Source organism: Rhinolophus hipposideros (assembly GCF_964194185.1).
Source record: "Rhinolophus hipposideros genome assembly, chromosome: 7".
Classification (NCBI taxonomy): domain Eukaryota; kingdom Metazoa; phylum Chordata; class Mammalia; order Chiroptera; family Rhinolophidae; genus Rhinolophus; species Rhinolophus hipposideros.
In genome coordinates this window covers 10,101,770-10,124,996 of record NC_138053.1, presented here as the reverse complement: position 1 = coordinate 10,124,996, position 23,227 = coordinate 10,101,770, and the positions used below count along the sequence as shown (strand labels likewise).

The window sequence follows — 23,227 nt, the reverse complement described above, 5'->3', positions numbered from 1 at the left end:
CTTGTATTTATAAATGAAATTAATCTTCAAATATTCTGTATTAGTCAGGATAGGCTAGGCTCTGTAACAGATTGGCCCTCATGTGTGAATTGCTTTACGTAACAGAAGTTTCCTTCTAACTCACATTTGCATGTCCAACATGGCTTGTTAGTGGAGGATGGAAGTGGGATGCTCTGTTCCACATTGTTACCCGAAAATATACCGTGTTTCCCTGAAAATAAGACCCGGTCTTATATTAATTTTTGCTCCATTAGGCCTTATTTTCAGGAGATGTCTTTATTTTTGTAATGTACAACAATCTATGTTTATTCAAATATACTCATGTCATCTTCTTCTGGAACATCTTCACAACGTCCTAAATGCATCCATCTGGCTAAGATGTTAACTGAAGCTTATTTTCAGGGTAGGTCTTATTTTTGGGGAAACACAGTAGGTAAAAGAGGCTCCACTTTCTGGTAGCTGCACTGTCTAGAACATGATGCCTTTGTGTGGGCTGAGAAATAAAAAACTAGTGTGTTGCTCATTGGAGTTTCAAATGTTTTGGCCTCCAACTGACATATATCACTTTGGCTCACAGCCCATTCACAAAGTTGGTTTCCCTAACTTCAAGTGTCCTTGGAGATATGGGAGACTACAAGGATATTGGGTGAGCAGTGAATGTCTCTGCCACACAACCCTATGAAGAGTCAGTTCAAACTGTCTCCTTGTAACATATCAGAAAACGGAGCTAGGAGAGATGAAGTCGTTTTCATCCACTAGTCACATAGCTGGAGGGTAAGACCAGTATATGAACCAGGGGGTCTAGCGCCTGAGTCCAACTCTTATCCTCTACAATATTGCCTCTTCTGTATGACACCAAGTGATAACCACCTATTGTCCACAGAGTTTTCAGATCTCTGCTGAATCTGGAATGCTTTGTGCTGTGAAGAGACTGGCCTCTGGGGCTGGAGAGACTTGTTTGAGGTCTTTACAGCTTACAGTCAAGCCCTGAAGTGACAATTAGGAGATTGTGGGGCTGGCCCGGTGGCTCAGGCGGTTGGAGCTCTGTGCTCCTAATGCTGAAGGTTGCCAGTTTGACTTCTTGAATCCTGCAAGGGATGGTGGGCTTAGCCCCCTGCAACTAACAACTGACAACTGGACCTGGAGCTGAGCTGTGCCCTCCACAACTACAATTGAAAGGACAACAACTTGACATGGAAAAATCCTGGAAATACACACTGTTCCCCAATAAAGTCCTTTTCCCCTTCCCCATTAACATCTTTAAAAAAAAAAAAACAATTAGGAGATTGTTCCAGTGAGACAGCATGGGGCTGAGTGGGGTCCATCTCTTTATAACTTTCCCTAGAATGAAATTATGGACCGTGGTAGCATCCAGCCATACCCTCCTTTTGTCAAATAGGGAATTTGTTATTTTATACATCCTCTTTCCTTGGTACACATGGGAAGCCTCTCTTTTGAAAGGAAACAGTGACTGGCACATTTCACCTAAGAGTAAGGGCCATAGTTTATTAGTTACACTTGTTCACCAGTGAAGGAAAATCGCTGCATGATCATGTGTAGTGATTTTGGGTCCTGTTTAGGGAATTGTCCAGTCTCCCATAGTCATAACTACTCCACACGTGTCAGTGGCCTTTGAGCAGGTCAAAGGACATGACAGATATTAAAATGCCTGTAAATCCTAAGTTTCTTTACCAAAATAAGTTATACTTTGGAGCTCCTAACAGTTCAGGAGTACTGCATAGAGTGACTTGAAAGTTGATCCCAAATCTCCATTTATCAAAATCTGTTTCTTTCTTCCCAGGCACCTCCCACCTATGACACCCTGGTACAGATGGAGTATCTTGACATGGTGTTGAATGAAACTCTCAGATTATTCCCAATTCTTGGAAGAATTGAGAGGATCTGTAAAAAAGATGTAGAAATCAAGGGGGTGCTCATTCCCAAAGGGACAGTGGTGATGGTGCCAAACTTTGTTCTTCAACGAGACTCAACATTCTGGCCAGAGCCTGAGGAATTCCGTCCTGAAAGGTACTGGGCTCCGTGGACAGAGAACCCACCCTGACCCAGGCTGGTTGGAGCATATTCTGATGTCTGTTAGTAAGATGAAAATGTGTGCTTGTACAATATTGTTTGTACTTCTTTTTTTTTTTTTCAAAGGTTCTTTTTTCTTCACATCTTCTCCAACATTTGTTGTGGTTGGTTTTTTTGTCTTATTAATAGTAGCCTTCTAATAGGAGTGAGGTAGTATATCACCATACTTTTTTTTTTGACATATGTTTCTTTCCTTTACATATACATAGAAGAACACGTCCTCCTGTTTTACAAAAAAAAAAAAAAAAAAAAATCCTGTTTTTTGTTTATTTTATTTTATTAGTTTCAGGTGTACAAAGCAGCATAATAATTAGACATTTACACCCCTCACAAAATAACACTCCTCCCCCAAGTTCCTACCCCTCTGACATCTTATATACCTGTTATAATACCATTGACTATGCTCCTTATGCTATACTACACCTCCCGTGACTATATATATATATATTTCAGCTTCCATTGTACAGTGTGTTGGTCAGGCATCTACACAGTCTATGAAGTGATCCCCTTGATAAGTTCAGTACCTACCATCTGGCACCTTACATAATCTTTACAACATTGTTGATTATATTCGTCACACTGTATTTTATATCCCCATGACTATATTGTGTCAACTAATTTGCTCTTTCTAATCTTTTCACCCTATCATTATACTTTTGATTTACATTTCCCTTACAGCTAGTGATGTTGAACATTTTTTCATATATCTGTTGGCAATCTTGTACCTCTCTTTGATTCATTCAATCATTAAACAGAGAATAACTGCTTACCTGTGTCAGAAAGTGGGCCAAGCAGTGAGAAACCCAAATGTTAAAAAAAAAAAAGATGTTTAATATGGAGTATTTTTGACATATACACAAGTATGTGTGTATTTGACATATATAGAAGCATTTTTTTTTTACAAACAGAAGTCTCTGGAAGATTTTTAACACATCTTTGTGTACCCATTGCATTCCTAACAGCCTTCAACCCATGTCCACTACCCCATCCACATGTCATTGCCACCCTCCTCCTGATCCAATGTTATTTTTTTTTATTAAAGTTTATTGGGATGACAATGGTTAGTAGAGTTACGTCATTTTCAGGTGTGCAATTCTGTAATACATTTGTATACCACATTATGTGTTCACCATCCAGAGTCAGTTCTCTTTCCATCACCAAGAAACAAAAACTCATAGGCACAGACAATAGTTTAGTGGTTACTAGAGGGTAAGAGGGAAGCAGGGTAGTAGATGAGAGTAAAAGGCATGCGATGTTATTTAAACACCATCTGTAAATATTCCAATGCCTCCAAAATATAAGGACTTTTTAAAAAATACATAACTACAAGCCATGATCACTTTCCAAAACCCACATTTTTCCTTAATCAAATATTGAGGAATCATATTTGAATAGAACATAGGTTTAACATTCGAGGAATTTATAGCCCAGTGGAACAGACAGACAAGGAAATCGGTGATTAGAGGAGAGTAGCATCATATGCCCATGAAAATCATCTGATTTATGCTATTTTATGGGACAAAGAGGGACAGAAGCTGAGAGGCCAGGGGAGGGGAAGGGAAGAAAGTGAAGAAAGAGGAAGGAAAGTGGAGAGAAGGGAAAGAAAAAAATAACAATTTAACTAATGAGAGGAATTATTCCTGCTTCCTTCCTCCCTGAGCATGTAACCAACATGAGTTTGAGAGGAGACAAGAACCCACTTTTCCTTCCATCAGTCTCATTTCCTCCTTGCGCTTTAGAGTGTGAACATGTCACCATCCTGAATGTAATTTTAGTGTTTAAAGATAAATTTTCCTTTAAATAGCACTCATCTCATGTCTTCAATGAGACTGAAAGCTCCTATAGCCTAAGGAGAATGGAAAGGACCTGTTGCTTACAATTCTCACTGCAAAATAATCATAGCAGCATCTCAATGACTAGCCCACGGAAGTATCCTGTGTACCTCTGGTTAAGGAGTCTGAGCGAGAACCCCAAACATGTAAGGGTTGTGGTGTTTATGTTTCATTAACTTGTTTTCATCTACTGTTGTGGAACCAGATTCAGTAAGGAGAACAAGGACAGCATAAATCCTTACATATACCTGCCCTTTGGAACTGGACCCCGAAACTGCATTGGCATGAGGTTCGCTCTCATGAACATGAAACTTGCTGTCGTCAGAGTCCTGCAGAATTTCTCCTTCAAGCCTTGCAAAGAAACACAGGTCAGACAGTTAACTTTCTGCATGCATAATGGTGTATTGGGAGATTTTTCTTCCTGGGGGGTATATATGCATATATATTATGAACAGTGCTCACTCACTGTTTGGTAATTTAGTCTCGTGTGCAGCCAAGGTTGAGAATCACTGATTAAAGCCTTTCTGCCAGATGTGAAGGACTCCCACAGTGCAAGGCCTTCCTGGCTACTTGACCCCACCTCCTGGGAGCCCCCTGCACTCTAGCTGGGCTCCTTTTACATCTGAATAAAACCTCTGTGATGCTCTCTGTCCTCCCCATTCTGTTCTCATCCTTCAAGCCCTAGTTCAGGTCCTCAAGCCCCTCCAGGAGCTGTCCCCATCTAGTCCAGAGCCCGTTCTCTCCTCTGCTCTGTTATCGCTTACTGCAGGCTGGTATCATTGGTCGTGTCACCTCCCCTAATACTTTGTCGTTAAATCATCCAGTGGTGCTCCTTTTCTTTGAACCTAAGAAAGCTGCGAAGCACCTCATTTTGTTCCTCACGTAAATTCCCTTGCACTCATGCAAGAGTTGCTTAAGGAGTGATTTGCAGTTGATGTAGAACTGTTGGATATAAATTTAAAAACTTATTTTGAAAATTTTAACAAATAATATTTGCAATGCGCATTTTGTATGAGTGTTGGTGTGCTTACAGGGAAATATGCACATGCAATTTTTTTATAAATTAAAGTTTATTGGGGTAACAATGGTTAGTAAAGTTACATAGGTTTCAGGTATACAATTCTGTAATACGTCATCTGTATATCACATTGTGTGTTCACCACCCAGAGTCAGTTCTCTTTCCATCACCATATATTTGATCCCTTTTGCCCTCATCTCCCACCCCCCACCCCCTTTACCCTCTGGTAACCACTAAATTATTGTCTGTGTCTATGAGTTTTTGTTTCTTCATTTGTTTTTCTTGTTCTTTTGTTGCTTTCAGTTTTATATCCCATATATCAGTAAAATCATATGGTTCTTGACTTTTTCTTTCTGACTTACTTTGCTTAGCATTATAATCTCAAGATCCATCCATGTTGTCACAAATGGCACTATTTCATCTTTTCTTAGGTCAGAATATATACCACATCTTCTTTATCCAATCATCTATGAAAGGACACTTTGTTTCCATGTCTTGGCCACCAAAAATAAAGTTGCAATGAACATCGGAACACATATAACTTTACGAATAAATGTTTTCAGATTTTTGGGGTACATACCCAGGAGAGGAATTGCTGGGTCATATGGTAATTCTAATAAAATTTTTAGGGACTTCCACACTTCATTCCATAGCAGCTGCACTAATTTACATTCCCATCAACAGTGTATGAGGCTTCTTTTTTCTCCACAGCCTCTCCAATATTTGTTGTTATTTGCCCTGTTGATGAAAGCCATTCTGACTGGGGTGAGGTGATATCTCATTGTGGTTTTTATTTGCATTTCTCTGATGATTAGTGATGTTGAGCTTTTTTTCATATGTCTATTGGCCATTTGTATATTCTCTTTGGATCAATTTCTATTCAGGTCCTCTGCCCATTTTTTAATTGGATTGTTTGAGGGTTTTTGTTGTTGTTGTTGAGTTGTATGAGCTCCTGATATATTTTGGATATTAGCCCCTATCAGAGGCATTGTTTGCAAATATCTTCTCCCATTCAGTTGGTTTCCTCTGTATTTTGTCGATGAATTTTTGCTGTGCAGAAGCTCTTTAGTTTGATATAGTCCCATTCATTTATTTTAATCTTTACTTCCCTTTCCTTGAGGTCAAATTCATAAAATCCTCTTTGACGCCAAGGTCCATAAGTTTAGTACCTATGTTTTCTTCTATGCAGTTTATTGTGTCAGGTCTTATGCTTAGGTTTTTGATCCATTTTGAGTTAATTTTGGTACATGGTGACAGATAGCAGTCTAGTTTCATTCTTTTGCACGTGGTTTTCCAATTCTCCCAGCACCATTTATTGAAGAGGCTGTTCTTTCTCCATTGTATGTTTTTGGGTTTTTTTGTCGAAAATTATGTGTCCATATTTATGTGGGTTTATTTCTGGGTCTTCTGTTCTATTCCATTGGTCTGTGTGTCTGCTTTTCTGCCAATATCACACTGTTTTTATTATTGTTGCCCTGTAGTACAAGCTGAAGTCAGGGAGTGTGATACCTCCAGCATTGTTCTTTTTCCTTAGGATTTCTTTGGCTATTTGGAGTCTTTTGTGGTTTCATGCAAATCTGATGATTGTTTTATTCTATTTCTTTAAAAACTGCCATTGGGATATTGATGGGAATTGCATTAAATCTGTGTATTGCTTTGGGTGATATGGCCATTTTAATTATGTTGATTCTTCCAATCCATGAAAACAGAATATCTTTCCATTTCTTTGTGTCTTCTTCAGTTTCTTTTTAAAACGTCTTATAGTTTTCAGCATATAGGTCCTTCACATCCTTGGTTAAATTTATTCCTAGGTATTTTATTCTTTTTGTTGCAATTACAAAAGGAATTATTTTTTTTATTTCTTTTTCGGAAAGTTCATTGTTAGTATATAGGAATGCAACGGATTTTTGTGTGTTGATTTTGTAGCCAGCAACTTTACTGTATTCGTTGATTGTTTATAATAGCTTTTGGTGTAGTCTTTAGGGTTTTCTATGTATAGCATCATGTCATCTGCAAAAAGTGACAATTTAATTTCTTCATTCCCCATTTGGATGCCTTCTACAGTGGTACCTCGGTTTTCTAACATAATTCTGGAAGACCGTTTGAGTTCTGAAACGTTCGAAAACCGAGGCACAGTTTCCCCATAGAGAGTAATGAAAAATGGATTGATCCATTCCAGACCTTTAAAATCAACCCCTAAAACTGCAAATTTAGCATGAATTTTGCTATCTAAATTATACCATAGATCCATAAAATTTACGGGGTTCATAAACCGAAATGTTCGTCAATGGAGATGTTCAAAAACTGAGGTACCACTGTATTTCTTTCTCTTGCCTGATTGCTCTGGTTAGGACTTACAACACTATGTTGAAAAACAAACGTGATATGAGACAGCCCTGTCTTGTTCCTGAACGTAGAGCAAAGGGCTTCAGTTTTTCACTGTTAATTATGATATTAGCTGAGGTTTGGTCACATATGGCCTTTATTATGTTAAGCTGTTTTCCTTCTATACCCATTTTATTAAGTGTTTTAATCATAAATGGATGTTGTATTTTGTCAAATGCTTTTTCTGCATTTATTGATATAATCATATGATTTTTGTCCTTTATTATTTATGTGGTGTATCACATTGCATATGTTGAACAATGCTTGTGCCCCTGGGATGAACCCCACCTGGTCATGCATTGTTACGTTCGATTTGCTAAAATTTCGTTTAGGATTTTTGCATCTGTATTCATCAGAAATATTGGTCTGTAATTTTCTTTTTTTGTGTTATCCTTACCAGGTTTTGGTATCAGGGTAATGTTGGCCTCGTAAAATGAGTTAGGAAGTATTTTCTCTTCGTCAGTATTTTTGGAAGAGTTTGAGCAAGATTGGTATTAGATCCTCTTTGAATGTTTGGTAGAATTCACTAGTGAAGCCATCTGGTCCCGAACTTTTGCTTTTGGGAAGGTTTCAGATGACTGATGCAATTTACTTACGGTTTATCAATCTATTTAGATTTTCTTATTCTTTGTGATTCAGCCTAAGAAGGCTATATGTTTCTAAGAACATGTCCGTTTCTTCTAGGTTTTATTGAATTGTGTGGCTTATATTCCTTCACAGTATTCTTGGATGATCCTTTGTATTTCTGTGACATCCGTGGTAACTTGCCGACTTTCATTTCTGGTTTTGTTTGTGTCTTTTCTCTTTTTATCTTAGTGAGTCTAGCCAAGAGTTTGTTAATTTTATTAATCTTTTCAAAGAACCAGCTCTTTGTTGCATTAATTTTTTCCTATGGTCTTTTTGTTCTCTGTTTCATTTAGTTCTGCTCTGATTTTTATTATTTTCTTCCTTCTGCTGACTTTGGGTTTCATTTGCTCTTCTTTTTCTAGTTCTTTAAGGTGTAATGTGAGGTTATTTATCTAGGATTTTTTGTCTTTCTTGAGACAGGCCTGTAGTGATATAAATTTCCCTCTAAAAACTGTTTTCACTGCATCCCAAAAATTTTGGTAAGATGTATTTTCATTCTCATTTGTTTCTATGTATATTTTGATCTCTTATTTCTTCTTTGACCCAGTTGCTCTGTAAAAGTATAATGTTTAATCTCCACATATTTGTGTTTTTTCCTGCTTTCTTTTTGCAGTTGATATCTAATTTCAAGGCCTTGCAATCAAAGAATATGTTTGGTATGATTTCAATATCCTTAAACTTGCTGAGGCTAATTTTATGACCCAATATATGGTCTATCCTTGACAATGTTCCACGTACAGTAGAAAAGAATGTACATTCTGATGTTCTAGGATGAAGTGCTCTATAAATGTCAGTTATGTCCATTTCATCTAATGTGTCATTTAGGGCTGATATTTCTTTATTTTCTTTTTGGATGACCTATCTATAGTTGTCAATGATATATTAAGTCCCTTATGATAATTGCATTTTGGTCAATTTCTCCCTTTAGTTCTGTTACTAGTTGCTTTGTATATTTTGGTGCTCTCTTATTAGGGGCATAAATATTGATGACTGTTATGTCTTCTTGTTGTATAGTCCCCTTTATCATTATGAAATGTCCATCTTTGTCTCTTGTTACCTTTTTTATCCTGAAGTCTGTTTCATCTGATACAAGTATGGCTATGCCAGCTTTTCTCTGGATACCATTTGCTTGGAGTGTAAATTTCCACCCTCTCACATTGAGTCTATAGCTTGTCCTTGTAGCTGAGATGTGTCTCTTGGAGGCAGCATATGGTTGGATTTAGTTTTTTTATTTAATCTGCTACTCTGTGCTTTTTATTGGTGAGTTTAGTCCATTTACATTTAGGGTGATTATTGAGGATTTTCTATCTTGTACCTTTTGTTTTCTGGTAGGACAGTGTCTCCATTGTTTCTTTGCCTTTTTGTTGCTGTCTGTTATTTTGGTGGTGGTATTCTATGATTTTTTCCCTCTGTTTCTTCCTTTTTTATGTTACATATTTCATTCTGGATTTTTTATTAGTGGTTACAATTAAGTTTATGTAAAACAAAGTTTCATACTTAGAGTATTCCATTTTCTTCAACAGGCTCCCTTCTCCCTTCCCCTTTCCTGCTTCAGACCTTTACTCTCTCCCTTTTATGTTTTTGTTGTCACAAATTATCCCTATTTATGTTGTGAGCTGATTTCTGCATTGCAGTAGCAAGTTGTCTTTTTCCTTTTTTTTTTTAAGTGTTTTTTTTCTTCTTTGCCCTGTATGTTATGTTTAAGTATATAGTGTCCTATTTGGTGTCAGGGTTGTCATTTCCTGCATCTGTCTGTCTGTTCATAATATTACTCATGGTTTTGTATTCTTTTGCTTTTTTGTTTCAGGTCAAATACCCTCCTTCAGTATTTCTTGTAGTGCAAGTCGTGTGTTAGAAAATTCCCTCAGCTTCTGTATGTCTGGAAAGGTCTTTATTCCTCCTTCATATCTAAAGGATATCTTTGCTAGATATATTATTCTTGGCTCATAATTTCTCCTTTTTAATAGTTTGAATATTTGATTCCACTCCCTCCTGGCTTGTAGAGTGTCTGCTGAAAAATCTGATGATAACCTAATGGGCTTTCCTTTGTAAGTTACTGTCTTCTTTTCCCTGGCTGCCTGGAGGAGTCTTTCTTTATTGTTAATTTTTGACACCTTCAATATAATATGTCTTGAAGAAGGCCTGTTGGGGTTGAAGTAATTAGAAGCTCTATTTGCTTCTTGGATTCAAGGATCCAGTTTTTTTCATGAGTTTGGGAAGGTCTCATCAACTGTTTGTTTGAATATACTCTCTGTTCCCTTCTCTCTATTTTCTCCTTGTGGTATACCCATTATTCTCATGTTACTCTTGCTGATGGAGTCAGAAAATTCTTGTAGAGTTCATTCATTTCTTTTAACTCTCAAGTCTCTCTTTTCTTCCATCTGTGTCATTTCCAGATTTCTATCTTTGATGTCACTGATTCTTTCCTCCATCTGGTCATTTCTATTACCTAAGCTGTCTATTTCATTCTTCATTTCTTTTATTGAGTTCTTAATCTCCAGAAATTCTCTTTGGTTCTTTTTTAAAATTTCAATTTCTTTGATAAAATGTTCATTTTGTTCTTTTATTGTGTTTCTGAGTTCATTAAACTGCCTGTCTGTGTTTTCTTGCATCTCATTGAGTTTTTTCAGAACTGAAATCTTGAATTGTCTGTCATAAGTTACATATTTCCATGTCTTTAAGTTCATTTTCTGGGGACTTTTCTTTTTTTTTTTCTGAGCTGTCTTGTTACTTTGGTTATTCATGGCAACTAATGATTTATTATTTCTCTTCCTAGGCATCTATGGGAATGAGTTCTGCAATGGGTTGATAGGGAAAGGTCTTTCTTTTTCTTTCCAGTAGGTGTTGGTGGAATGTTTTATTTTCTCTCCTGCTGCAGCCTTTTATTGTCTCTCATATTGTAGCACTATATTTTCTCTTGCATTGTTCTGGCTTCTCACACAATGGGTGGGGGGAGTGTTCCCTAGAAGGTGGGCTTTTCCTCTGTGAGGTCACCTGGGTCGCAGGGCACCACCTCCATGAAGGGGATGTGGAGAGCTTCTGAAGCCCCAAAGCTCTTCCTGCAACCAGATTCAGAGCCTGTGTGTTTCTGCAGCTCTGTTTACCCCTGCAGAGATCCACCCAGATAGGTGGGAGTGGGGACGGGGTGGGTTGTGAGAGGTAGCTCTAAGCAATGGCAGCGAATACCAGCACAGTTATCTTGCCCCTACAGTTCCTGCCTTTCACCAGAATTAGTTGCACTGTGAGTCTGTGGCTATGGAGCTGCAGTTCTCAGAGCTGTAAATATTCTTTTGATCTGACACTGCTACCATTATGCTTCTGTCACTGGGAGGGTGGGTTGGGGCGAAATCTAGGAGGGTGGGAAGGAATTAGCTAGGCTCCGTGCCTATGCCTATGTCTTCCCTCCTCTGCTTGGCAGTGAGGGCCTAAACCACTGTTCTCACCCTTCTTCCCTCAGTCTTTCCTCCGATGTCTCTGCCATGAGCGTTGGGTTCAGCCGTGATATATGCTGATCTCTCAGGCGGGAATATGGGCCATAAGGGGAGCACCAGCAGACGAAATATTTCCCTCTCCTGTGACTGCAGTATCTCTGGAATACAAGGAGCTGGTAGCTCCGGTCTGCGTCCTGGGGACCGCAGCCCGCATATCTGTACTTCTCCCTTCCCTCCTCACCCACTCGCCCAATTTGCCCACCTTTAGATGATTTCAATTATGTGACTCTCAGGCTTGCCTGTGTGCTGTGCAGAGAGTCCTTTGTGGAATCATAACTGTTCAATTTGTTGTAAATTCCAGGGATATTTCGAGAGGCTCTCCTCACATCACCATTTCTGTGACAATCTACATGCAATTTTAAATTGTAAAATAGAAAGATCTGTAATCTCTCCTCTGAAAAACATAGAGAATAGTTGCCATTGATTCATATCAAGCAAGGCATTATAAGGCTTATTTCTAGGCCTCATGCATTTAATATTCATCTACTCCCCTTACATAGGCTTTCTCAGGAAATAGGAGGAGGGTGAAGATGGTTTTCATCTAAATGGTGGCTTTGGGCAGCTGTGTAGCAGTTTTGTAAATGTGTACAAATGGGGAACTCAGCCCTGAGAGGAAGTGGGCATCTGGCACAACTGGGTGGGGCAGACACTCCTGCAAACTCCCAGTCATCCACGGCTGGTGCTTCTCAAACTCCATGACAATTTGCTTGCCCTTCTCTCAACTGAGATCAGAAGTTATGTTGGTCGCACTTCCAACACTGAAGGAGCGACTGGGTGAGAATGGAGCTAAAAGTATTACTCAAAACACTATATAGGCCTTCAGAAGTTCACCATTTACATTACACTTGGGAGTCAGGAGATGTTAAAATACAAGCTTCACAAAGAAGTTTGCCCATCATGAAACTGGAAGGGTTCCACTGGGAGAGGTGACTGGGCTCTAGAAGTCTAGAATGTCCACACTATTAAAATGTGTAATACGTACTCAGGATTACCTTGCATGTTTCAACATACACAAAATTAATTCTATATGGTTTTTCAAAATATTTTGCCATGATGCCTAAGAATCTGGCTTAAATTTTTAAAATTCATTCTTTTTATTTAAAATTTAAACCAAAACAAACACAAACCAACATGATTTTGTCTCTGGCCTGGTGTAAAATGGGTGCTGTATAGATAGTTTGTTGAATGAATAGATGGGTGCAGGCTTTCACTACCCAGTCTTGACACAGCTTATAGAATAAGTATTAGGAATCAAAGATATGTGATGCTAAAGGTAGTTTTTATATGTTTGTAAATCATTATTGTTTTTAACATATCTTGTCTACTTTGCTTCTGTTGTTGACAATGCTTCATTAATTGCTTCTCATATGCTGTTTAACCTTTGCAGATCCCTCTGGAATTAAATACTCTAGCACTTACTCAACCACAAAAACCAATTGTTCTAAAGGTTGAGTTGAGAGATGGGACCATAAGTGGAGCCTGACTTTCCCTGAGGACTTACACTTTGTTCTTCAAGGGAGCTGTATCCCACAACACCCAAGATCTTAATTTACTTTGTGAATAAAACCCAGAAATGAAGATGAGCTCTACTTACTGCACTTGATGGATAACCAGCAGCTCTGAACATTCATTTAGCTTTCTCAGTATCTACACAGAGTGTTCTACACTGTGTAATATAAAAGATGTGACTAAATAAGGGCCAGATATGTAGACCCAGCTTATTTGGCGTTCTCATAGTACTATCTCCATCCACGTCCACTTAGTACCATCTACTCTTCCTGAGCCCTGATCAAGAATACAAATTTCTCAACAATTTTATCAACAAACTTTAATGAAAACAAAAATTGTGGTAACTGTAGTAGTGACATTTAAGTCACATGTTTAATTTTGAATATTCTGTATTGTATATCTAGCAAGTCAAGAAACTTCTCTTTACAATAGTATTATCTGCTGCATTTGTGTACAGTAATGGGAATCTATAGAATCCAATCAATGAGAGCCAGTGACTAAATGTTTTTGACCCTCACAATCAAGGGTTGGGTGCTACCTTATTCAGAACTCCAGTTTGATATATTAGTATAGGTAAGAGTTAATCCCCTGTGACTTGGCCTGTTGTTTAGAAAGTATATTCATAATTTAATTCTATCTTTTTTGGAACACATATTTTTGGTGACTCTCAGCTGACGCACTTATTATTATGTTATTAGTTTTTATTTATGTTTTATCTCATCTCCACTGATGTTCCTGGAAGGCAGGAAACAATTTTTTTATGCCTCTTTGTATGTCACCCTCAACTCCCAACTATCTTAACACAATCAACATGGAATAAGAGATGTTTGACTGGTCTGTTGATTGAGCTTGTAGAAAATCTACAAGCATTCATCAGTTTCATTGGCTTCAGAAGCTGCATAGACTTCATTTTTCTCTTTTGCCCATCTCCTCTCCTTTATTTCCCTTTCCTTGCCTTCTTTTCCTTTCCTTTCCCTTCCCTTTCTTTCTTTTCATTTCCCTTCTCTTTCCTTCCCTTCCCTTCCTTAGCCTTCTCTTCCTGGATAATTCTGTCCTAAAGGCAATAGGTGGAGCACAACATTGTGGGCAGACACACATTGTGGGGTGGGGTCAGAGAAGGGAGTCACAGTGGCTCCAAGTCAGAGACTGAGTAACGCGGGAGTGTGTCCACATGGAAGCGCAGCATGGTATGAGTATGGGAACCCAAACAAGATGAGTAGGATGTCCTTGTAGAGGGTGGCCTGGTGAGAGCAGCCAGAGCCTAAATACTCTTGGAGAATCTAAGTAGAGTAAGAAGGGCACAAAAAGGGATGGAGCAGGGATTGGCTTTCTAAAGGTGGATTAATCAAATAAGCAAATGTATTAAAGATAATGGAAGCCTGGTTTCTCACTATTGTAGAAGGGAGTCACTGATTCAGAAACAGAGAAAACCAGAATAAACCCTGTGAACTCAGAGACTGGAACTGAATGTATCAGTATAAATTCATGCTTTACTATAGAGATAGATGATAGATAGATAGATAGATGATAGGTAGATAGATAGACAAATATGTTACCAGAGGTGCCATAAATATGTATACACATGACTTGTATTTATCTTTTGTTATTGGTATATATTGAGTATTACAATTTTAATACAGTTTGTTTCTTTTCTGAAAATGTGTATACATTTTTTTGGCACCCTCTGTATATGTATACACACACACACACACACACACACACACACACACACACACACACACATGCTCTATTTCTCTCCACTGATAGGGCTTAGAAACAGTGACACTGTAGAGTAAGGAGCACACCTCATGCCAAGATCTTGGCTTAGAAATATCATTTTCCACTGAATGGAACCCAAGCTCCTTAGAGAAATAGCTGACTTGAGGGCCAGGGCTGAAAAAGTGCAAGATGAGGCTGGAACATCTTATGCTACAAAGAAAGAAAATGCTAAATACTGCAGCGAACATAGCAAAAAGACACAGAAGCCAGACTAAGGGACTTCCACTGACAAAACGAGGGACAATTTCAGCATCATAATAATGATAAGAAATTATACCACATTGAATAAAATAGGAAAAGATGAGTACATACAGACATTTAAAAAAATGGATGAATTGCAACCGGATGAGGATACTTACACAGTTTCAAAGTACTACTGCTCAAAATACTTATTAATTACAGGGGTGGTTAGATGGCTCAGTTGCTTAGAGTACGTGCTCTTAACAAGGTTGCTGCTTCGACTCCTGCCTGGGATGGTGGGCTGCGCCCCCTCCCACCCTCCCTTATCGCCCCCTCCAACTCGATTAAAAAAATAAACCGGCGACTAGACTTGGAACTGAGCTGCACCCTCCACAAATAAGATCGATGAAAGACAACTTGACTTGGAGCTGATGGGTCCTAGGAAAAACACAGTGTTCCCCAGTAAAGTCCTGGAAATACACACTGTTCTCCTTCCCCAATAAAATTAAAAAAAAACGTATTAATTACAAAGGAAAAGGGTAGCTTCACAGTGGAGAACACTGGCACACTCACCCTTAATCAAGTGATCAGAGTGAGCATCATCAAGAATGAGATGAATTGATCATGCATCACCTGATAGGATGCAGTGAGAAAAACTCAGCACCACCTCTGTGATAGGTTGATAGATTTCACACAGTTTCTTCCTAGCTCATGGATATAAATATGTTTTAATCGTAATCCATGTTTTCTCACTGGGCTGAAGCTTTCCCTGTAGACCCACTACTGTCTCTTCTGTGGCTAAAGTCCTCTTAGAAAAGAGGACTTTTCTCCTGAGAGAAATAGCTCTTTCTCTAAGATGTCCCCTCTAAGATGTCGCCAAGATGTCCCCCTACCTGGGGAACTCCTCTCAAACTCCAAAGTGATTGAGGAACCCATTTTACTGGTCAGCTGCTTCAACACATCTGTGCTGTTTGGCCAGTCTTACAGCATTTTCATTGTGCTTACCACTCTAAGTCCTCAGGTTTAATCATATGTACTAATGGCATTAAGATTCAAATGACAAGATTTCTGGTCAAAATGGCAGAGTAAGTAAATGCTGTGCTCACCTCCTCTCAGGACCACATCAGTTACAACTAAAGTACAGAATAACCATCATTGAGAATCACCTGAAGTCTAGTTGAACCAAAGCTCTACAACTACAGGCATACAGAGGAAGCCACCTTGAGACTGGTAGGCGGGGCAGAGACATGGGATGGGTTGGTCCCACACACACATGACCATTAAAAATTGAGTGGGATATCTCAGCTGTGGAGGTTCCTCCCTGCAGGAGCAAGGGGGTCCCAATCCCACACCAGGCTCATAAAATTTCTCAAAGCTTCACAAAACCTGAACAAGCAGCATCTGGCTTTGGCATGTCCCATACCGCTGGCTGAGCAGCTCTGTGCCAGGCACTAGTGACAGCTGGCCTCGGTTCTCAGATTGGCCTCTTGAGGCACCTCCAAGTCTAGTGCAGGTGGCAGCCATCTGCAGATTGATTTGTGGCTCAGATTGCAGGTGGCCCCAGGCAGGGCACAGGCTGTGGCTAAACTTGGACTTAAGTGGGTCCTCTCCCAAGAGGCCCCAGGGCTGGCACACCTAGTTTCCAGCTTCAGACCAAGCCAGAACATTACCTGGCTGTCTCCAAGGATGACGCACGCAAAGGGCAGACTCTGCAGGCACCAGAGCTGTGCTAAAGTGAACCCTGTTCTGTAGGGTCAGCTCTTGCACCACAGCTCCTTCACCGTAGTCATGGCCAGTCCTCACAACCAATCAGCCTGAAAGTCAACCCCTCTCATTGTCATGCCAACAGCAATCAAGACACACACAAGCCACAAAAGGGACACACCTGGAACACCCACTCTGGGGACCAGGGAGACTGTATTACTGGGTTCCACAGGATATCTACTACATAAGTTCACTCTCCTAAAATCATGAGGCATGGCAGCCCTATCTGATACATAGAAATGAACACAGCCAAAATGGGGAGACAAAGAAACATGTCCCAAATGAAAGCACAGAACAAAGCTCCAGAAAAATGAACTAAACAAAATGGAGAAACGCAATCTACCAGACGCAGAGTTCCAAACACTGGTGAAAAGAATGTTCAATGATAATGATCTCAGGGAGAACTTCAACAAAGAGATAAGAAATGTAAAAATGGAGATGGAAAACATAAAAAAGAAATACAAATATAGACTACAATAACTGAAATGAATAATACATTTGAAGGCATCAACAGTAGATTATGTGAAGCGGAGGATCAAATCAGCGATTTAGAAGATAGGTAGTAGAAAATACCCAAACAGAACAGCAAAAAGAAAAAAGAATAAAAAAAAATAATAACGATAGTTTAAGGGGCCACTGGGACAACATCAAGCATGCCAACATTCACATTATAGGGGTACCAGAAAGAGAAGAGAGAAAGTAACGTAAAACCTATTTGAAGGAACATTGACTGAAAACTTCCTAACCTGGCAAAGGAAATAGAGATACAAGTCCAGGAAGCACAGAGTCCCAAACAAGATGAACCCAAAGGGGCCCAGATCAAGACGCATCATAATTAAAATGCTAAAAGATGAAGACAAAGAAAGAATCTTAAAAGCAGCAAGAGAAAAGCAGTTAGTTACTTACAAGGGAGCTCCCATAAGATTGTCAGCTGATTTTTCAACAGAAACTTTGCAGGCCAGAAAGGATTGGCAGGAAATATTCCAAGTGATGAAAAGCAAGGACCTACAACCAAAATTACTCTACCCAGCAAAGCTATCATTTAGAATCGAATGACAGATAAAGAGCTTCCCAGACAAGAAAAAGCTAAAAGAATTCAAACCAGTATTACAAGGAATCTTAGAGGGACTTCTTTAAGATAGATAGATAGATAGATAGATAGATAGATAGATAGATAGATAGATAGATAGATAGATAGATAGATAGATAGATAGACAAAATGAATAATGAAATGGCAAAAACTACATCTCTATCAACAATTGTTTTCAATGTAAATGGATTAAACCCTCCAATCAACAGATAGATGGCTGAAAGAGTAAGAAAACAAGATCCTTCCTTACATATGCTGCTTACAAGAGAGTCACTTCAGATAGAAAGGCACACACAGGCTGAAAGCAAAGGTATGGGAAAAAGCTATTTCATGAAAATGGAAACAAAAAAGAGCTGAGGTAGCAATAGTTATGCCAGACACAATAGACTTTAAAACAAAGGCTATAACAAGAGACAAGAACCTAGTAATCCCACTTCTGGGTATGTATCCAAAGAAATTCAAAATGCTACTTCGAGGGGACATGAGCATCCCTGTTTATTGCAGCGTGGTCTACAATGGCCAAGATGTGGAAGCAGCCTGGGTATCCATCGATGGAAGAATGGATAAAGAGGAGGTGGTACATATATTCAATGGAATATTGCTCGACCATGGATGGGAATGGGTTCTTGCCATCTGCAGTGGCATGGATGGCCCTGGAGGGTATTGTGCTGTGTGGGGTATGTCAGGCAGAAAGAGACAAATGCAATGTGATTTTTCTTATATGTGGAACCTAAAGAACAAAATAAACAAAATATATTTTATTAACCCAAAAGAAGGCAAGAAATGAGTAATAGAGGAAAACATATAAAGGGCTAATATTTTTCCTGTCTCCTTCCTTTTTTTTTCAGTTACAGTTAACATTCACTATTTTATATTAGTTTCAGTTGTACAACATAGTGGTTAGATATTTATATAATTTACAGAGTGATGCCCCCGATAAATATAGTACTCACCTGGTACCATACATAGTTACCAGAATATTATTTATTATATTCCCTATGATGTATTTTACATCCCCGTGACTATTTTGTAACTGCCAATTTGTACTTCTTAACCCATTCACCTTTTTAGCCAATCCCCCAGCCCCTTCCCATCTGGCAACCATGGGGTTTTTTTCTGTATCCATGAGTCTGTTGCTGGGTCATAATGTAGTTCTATTTTTAATTTTTTGAAGAACCTCCCCACTGTTTTCCATTGTGGCTGCACCAATATGCAATCCCACCAACAATGCACAAGGGTTCCATTTTCTCCAGATCCTCACCAACACATGTTGTTTGTTGTTTGTTGAATTATTGATGATATAATAGCCATTCTGACGAGTGTGAGGTGATATCTCACTGTGGTTTTAATCATGTCTATTGACCATCTATATGTCCTCTTTGGAGAAATGTCTGTTTAGATCCTCTGCTCATTTTTTAATTGGATTGTTTTGGGTATCAAGTTGTGTAAGTTATTTATAAATTTTGGATATTAACTCCTTATCAGATGTATCATTGGCAACTATCTTCTTCCAATTGGTAGGTTGTATTTTCATGTTGTGAATGGTTTCCTTTGCTATGCAAAAACTTTTTAGTTTGATGTTGTCCCATTCATTTATTTTTTATTTGTGTCCCTTCCCCAGCGAGATATATCTGAAAACAGTATTAGTAAGAGCAATGTCAGAAAATTTACTACCTATATTTTCCTCTAGGAGTTTGAAGGCTTGTGGTCTTACATTTGTCATTAATCCATTTTGACTTTATTCTTGTACATGATGTAAGACAGTAGTCTAGTTCTTTTTTTTGTTTTTGCATTATCTGTCCAGTTTTCCCAACACCATTTATTGAAGTCTGTCTTTACCCCATTGTATGTTCTGGCCTCCTTTGTCATACATTAATTAACCATATAGGCATGGGTTTATTTCTGTGCTTTATTCTATTTCATTTATCTATGTGTCTATTTTTTCAGTATCATGCCACTTTGATTACTATAACCTTGAGTATAGTTTGATATCAGGTAGCATGATACCTCCAACTTTGCTTTTCTTTCTCAAGATTGCTGAGGCTATTAGGGGCCTTTTGTGTTCCCATATAAATTTTAAGATTACCTATTCTAGTTCTGTGAAAAATGCCATTGGTATTTTGATAGGTATTACATTGAATCTATACATTGCTTTGGATAGTATGTGCATTTTAATGATGTTCTTTCTATCCATGAGCCTGGTATATGTTTGCATTTATTTGTATCTTTAATTTTTCTCTTCAGTGTCTTACAATTTTTTGAGTACAGATCTCTTGTCTGCTTCTATATTTGTCTAGTTAAATTTATTTATAGGTTTTTTATGCAATTGTAAATGGGATTGTTTTCTTAACTTATTTGACAGTTCATTATTGGTGTATAAAAATGCAACCAATTTCTGAATATTAATTTTGTATCCTATTTTACTGAATTAATTTATCAGTTCTAATAGTTTTTTGGTGGAATCTTTAGGGTTCTATATATATATAGTATCATGTCATCTGCAAATAATGACTTTTACTTCTTCCTTTCCAATTTGGACATTTTATTTCTTTTTCTTTTCTAATTGCTGTGGCTAGGATTTCAAATACTATGTTGAATGAAAGTGGTGAAAGTAGACATCATTATCTTGTTCCTGATCTTTTTTCTTTTTATTATTGTTTATTAAGGCATTGAAATTTATAAATTTACACCAAATACAATTTTAAGTTTTGTGACTCACAGAATGTGGCCCAAAAACATGTTTTTAATAACATGTGTAATTATATTTCTGACAGTCTATTTTAATATTTAAATAATTATCTTTTAATATTCTCTCAATTCAGAATGTTTTACTTTTGTTTTATTAAATTTATTGTGGTGACATTGGTTAGTAAATTATACAGGTTTCAAGTGTACAATTCTATAACACATCACCTATATATTGTGTTGTGTTCACCACCCACAGTCAATCCTTCCATCACCATATATTTGATCCTCTTAACCTTCCTCCACCACATCTGTCCCCACCCCCATACCCTCTGGTAATGACTAAACTGTTGTCTGTGTCTGAGTTTTTGTCTTGTTCATTTGTTTTTGTTTTATATCCCACATATGAGTGAAGTCATATGGTTCTCGATTTTTTTCTCTTATTTCGCTTAGCATGATAATCTCAAGATCCATCCATATTGTAGCAATTGTTTCTGATCTTTAAAAAAAATGCTTTTAGCTTTTCCTTGTTGAGAATAATGTTAGCTGTGGTTGTCATATATGATCTTTATTATATTGATGTATGTTCCCTCTATTCCCACTTTGTTGAGAGTTTTTACCATAATGGATGCTGGATTTTGTCAGATGCTTTTTCTGCATCTATTGATAAGATCATGTAATTTTGTTTACGTGGTGTATCATGTTAATTGATTTGCAGATATTGAACCAAACTTGCATCCCAAGAATAAATCCCACTTAATCATGGTGAATGATCTTTATAATTTACTGCTGAATTCAGTTTGCTAATATTTTATTGAGGATTTTTGCACTCTATGTTCATCAGGGATATTGGCCTACACATTTCTTACTTTTTGTAATGTGTTTGGTTTTGGAATCAGAGTAATGCTGACCTCATATGACAAGCTTAGGAGCATTCCCTCCCCTGGAATTTTTTGGAATAGTTTGAGAAGGATAGATGTCAACTCTTTGAATATTTGGTAAAAATCACCTGTAAATCTATCTGGTCCAGGACTTTTGTTTGTTTGTTATCAGTCTGTTCAGACTTTGTTTCTTCTTGATTGAATTTTGGAAGATTGTATGTTTCTAGGCATGTATACATTTCTTCCAGGTTGTCCAATTTGTTGGCATATAATTATTTATAGTATTTTCTTATAACACTGTATTTTTGTAGTTTCAGTTGTCACTTCTCCCCATCCATTTCTAGTCTTATTTGGGTCCTCTTTTATTCTTGATGAGTCTGGTTAAATGGCTATCAATTTTGTTTATCTTTTCAAAGAACCAGGTCTTGGTTTCATTGATCTTTTCTATTGTTTTTTAACACACTATTTATTTCCACTCTGATCTTTATTATTTCCTTCCTTCCACTCATTTTAGGCTTTGTTGTTCTTGTCCTCATTATTTTCAAGTATTAAGAGAATCCTGATCCTTTTGACTCTGGAATCTTTTCCACTTCAGAATCACCTGTCTCCTGCATTCTTTCTTTTAGCCATGAAAGGAGCCCAGGTCACCAAGAATTGAAAGCTGGACTCTCAGCATCCAGACTCCAGAGAAGCTGTGATTTTTCTCGATCTTTCCTGAGTCTTTCTTGGTTGCCTAAATGTAGTCTGTAACTATAGCCTCTAAGTCATCAGCATGGGTGTTCTATGACAAATATCTTTCCAAAACCTCTTATAAGTCTTCCATTACCTGGGTTTCTCATTGTGTTTGTCTGTTTGTTTGACACTCCCTTACACTTTCAACATACCAGAAGATGTTTAAAGCAACTAAGTATTTAAAGTATTTATAGTAACAAAATAAGTACACTAACAATGTAATGCATGTTTACTACATATGTAAAAGTGAAATGTGTGACAACAGTGGAACAAGGACTGGGAATCGAGGTCATACTGTTATATCTTTCACTACACATGAAGTGACATATTATTTGAAGGCAGAAGATTTTTCAAAATGTACATTGTAAACCCTATAGCAATGACTAAAAAAGTTTTTAAAATAAGTATAAATATTAAGTAAATAGAGGAGATAAAATGATTCTTAAATGCTCAATAAATAGAGAAGGCAGAAAAATGAAAAAAAACAGATGAAATGAAACTAATAGAAAACAGCAAGCGAGACAGTAAATTTTAATCCAACTACACAAACAATAATTTTAGAAGTGAATAGTTTAAGAATAACAGTTAAGAATTGACAGACTGGGGGCAGCTGGTTAGCTCTGTTGGTTAGAGCACGGTGCTCTTAACAAGGTTGCCAGTTCACAATCCCCACATGGGCCACTGAGCTGCGCCCTCCACTAGATTGAAACAACCACTTGACTTGGAGCTGATGGGTCCTGGAAAAACACATTTAAATAAATAAAAGTTTTTTAAAAAATTGACAGACTGGATTAAAAAAAAATTAAAAACCCAACTATATGAGATTGTATTAGTCAGGGTTCTCCAGAGAAACAGAACCAATAGGATGGATGGATCATTGGCCATTGGGTCACATGATCATGTGGGCCAAGAAGTTCCACAATCTTCTGTCTGCAAGCTGGAAAAATGGTGGTGTAATAAGTCCGAATCCAAAGACCTGAGAACCACGAGGGATAATAGAGTAAGTTCCAGCTGGGATCCAAAGGCCCAAGAATCAGGGGACCAATGGTATAAGTGTCATTTCAAGTTTGAAGAACCAGGAGCATTGATGTTCAATGGCAGATTGATGGCCCAGCTGAAGCAGAGAACAAATTTGCCCTTTCTCTCCCTTTTTGTTCTATTCA

The 23,227-nt window shown here is 37.9% G+C and overlaps 1 protein-coding gene across 1 annotated transcript in view; it reads left to right on the top strand.

Annotated features, from left to right (window-relative positions):
- LOC308500132 (cytochrome P450 3A12-like) overlaps positions 1-17,263 on the top strand; it is a 53,916-nt gene extending 36,653 nt beyond the window's left edge. Inside the window, exons 11-13 of the mRNA XM_081054339.1 lie at positions 1,802-2,028; positions 4,129-4,291; positions 12,832-17,263. Of these exons, the coding sequence (XP_080910465.1) occupies positions 1,802-2,028; positions 4,129-4,291; positions 12,832-12,927 (486 nt within the window). The 3' untranslated portion in view covers positions 12,928-17,263. The remainder of the gene's footprint in view (positions 1-1,801; positions 2,029-4,128; positions 4,292-12,831) is intronic.
- Positions 17,264-23,227: the final 5,964 nt, after the last annotated feature.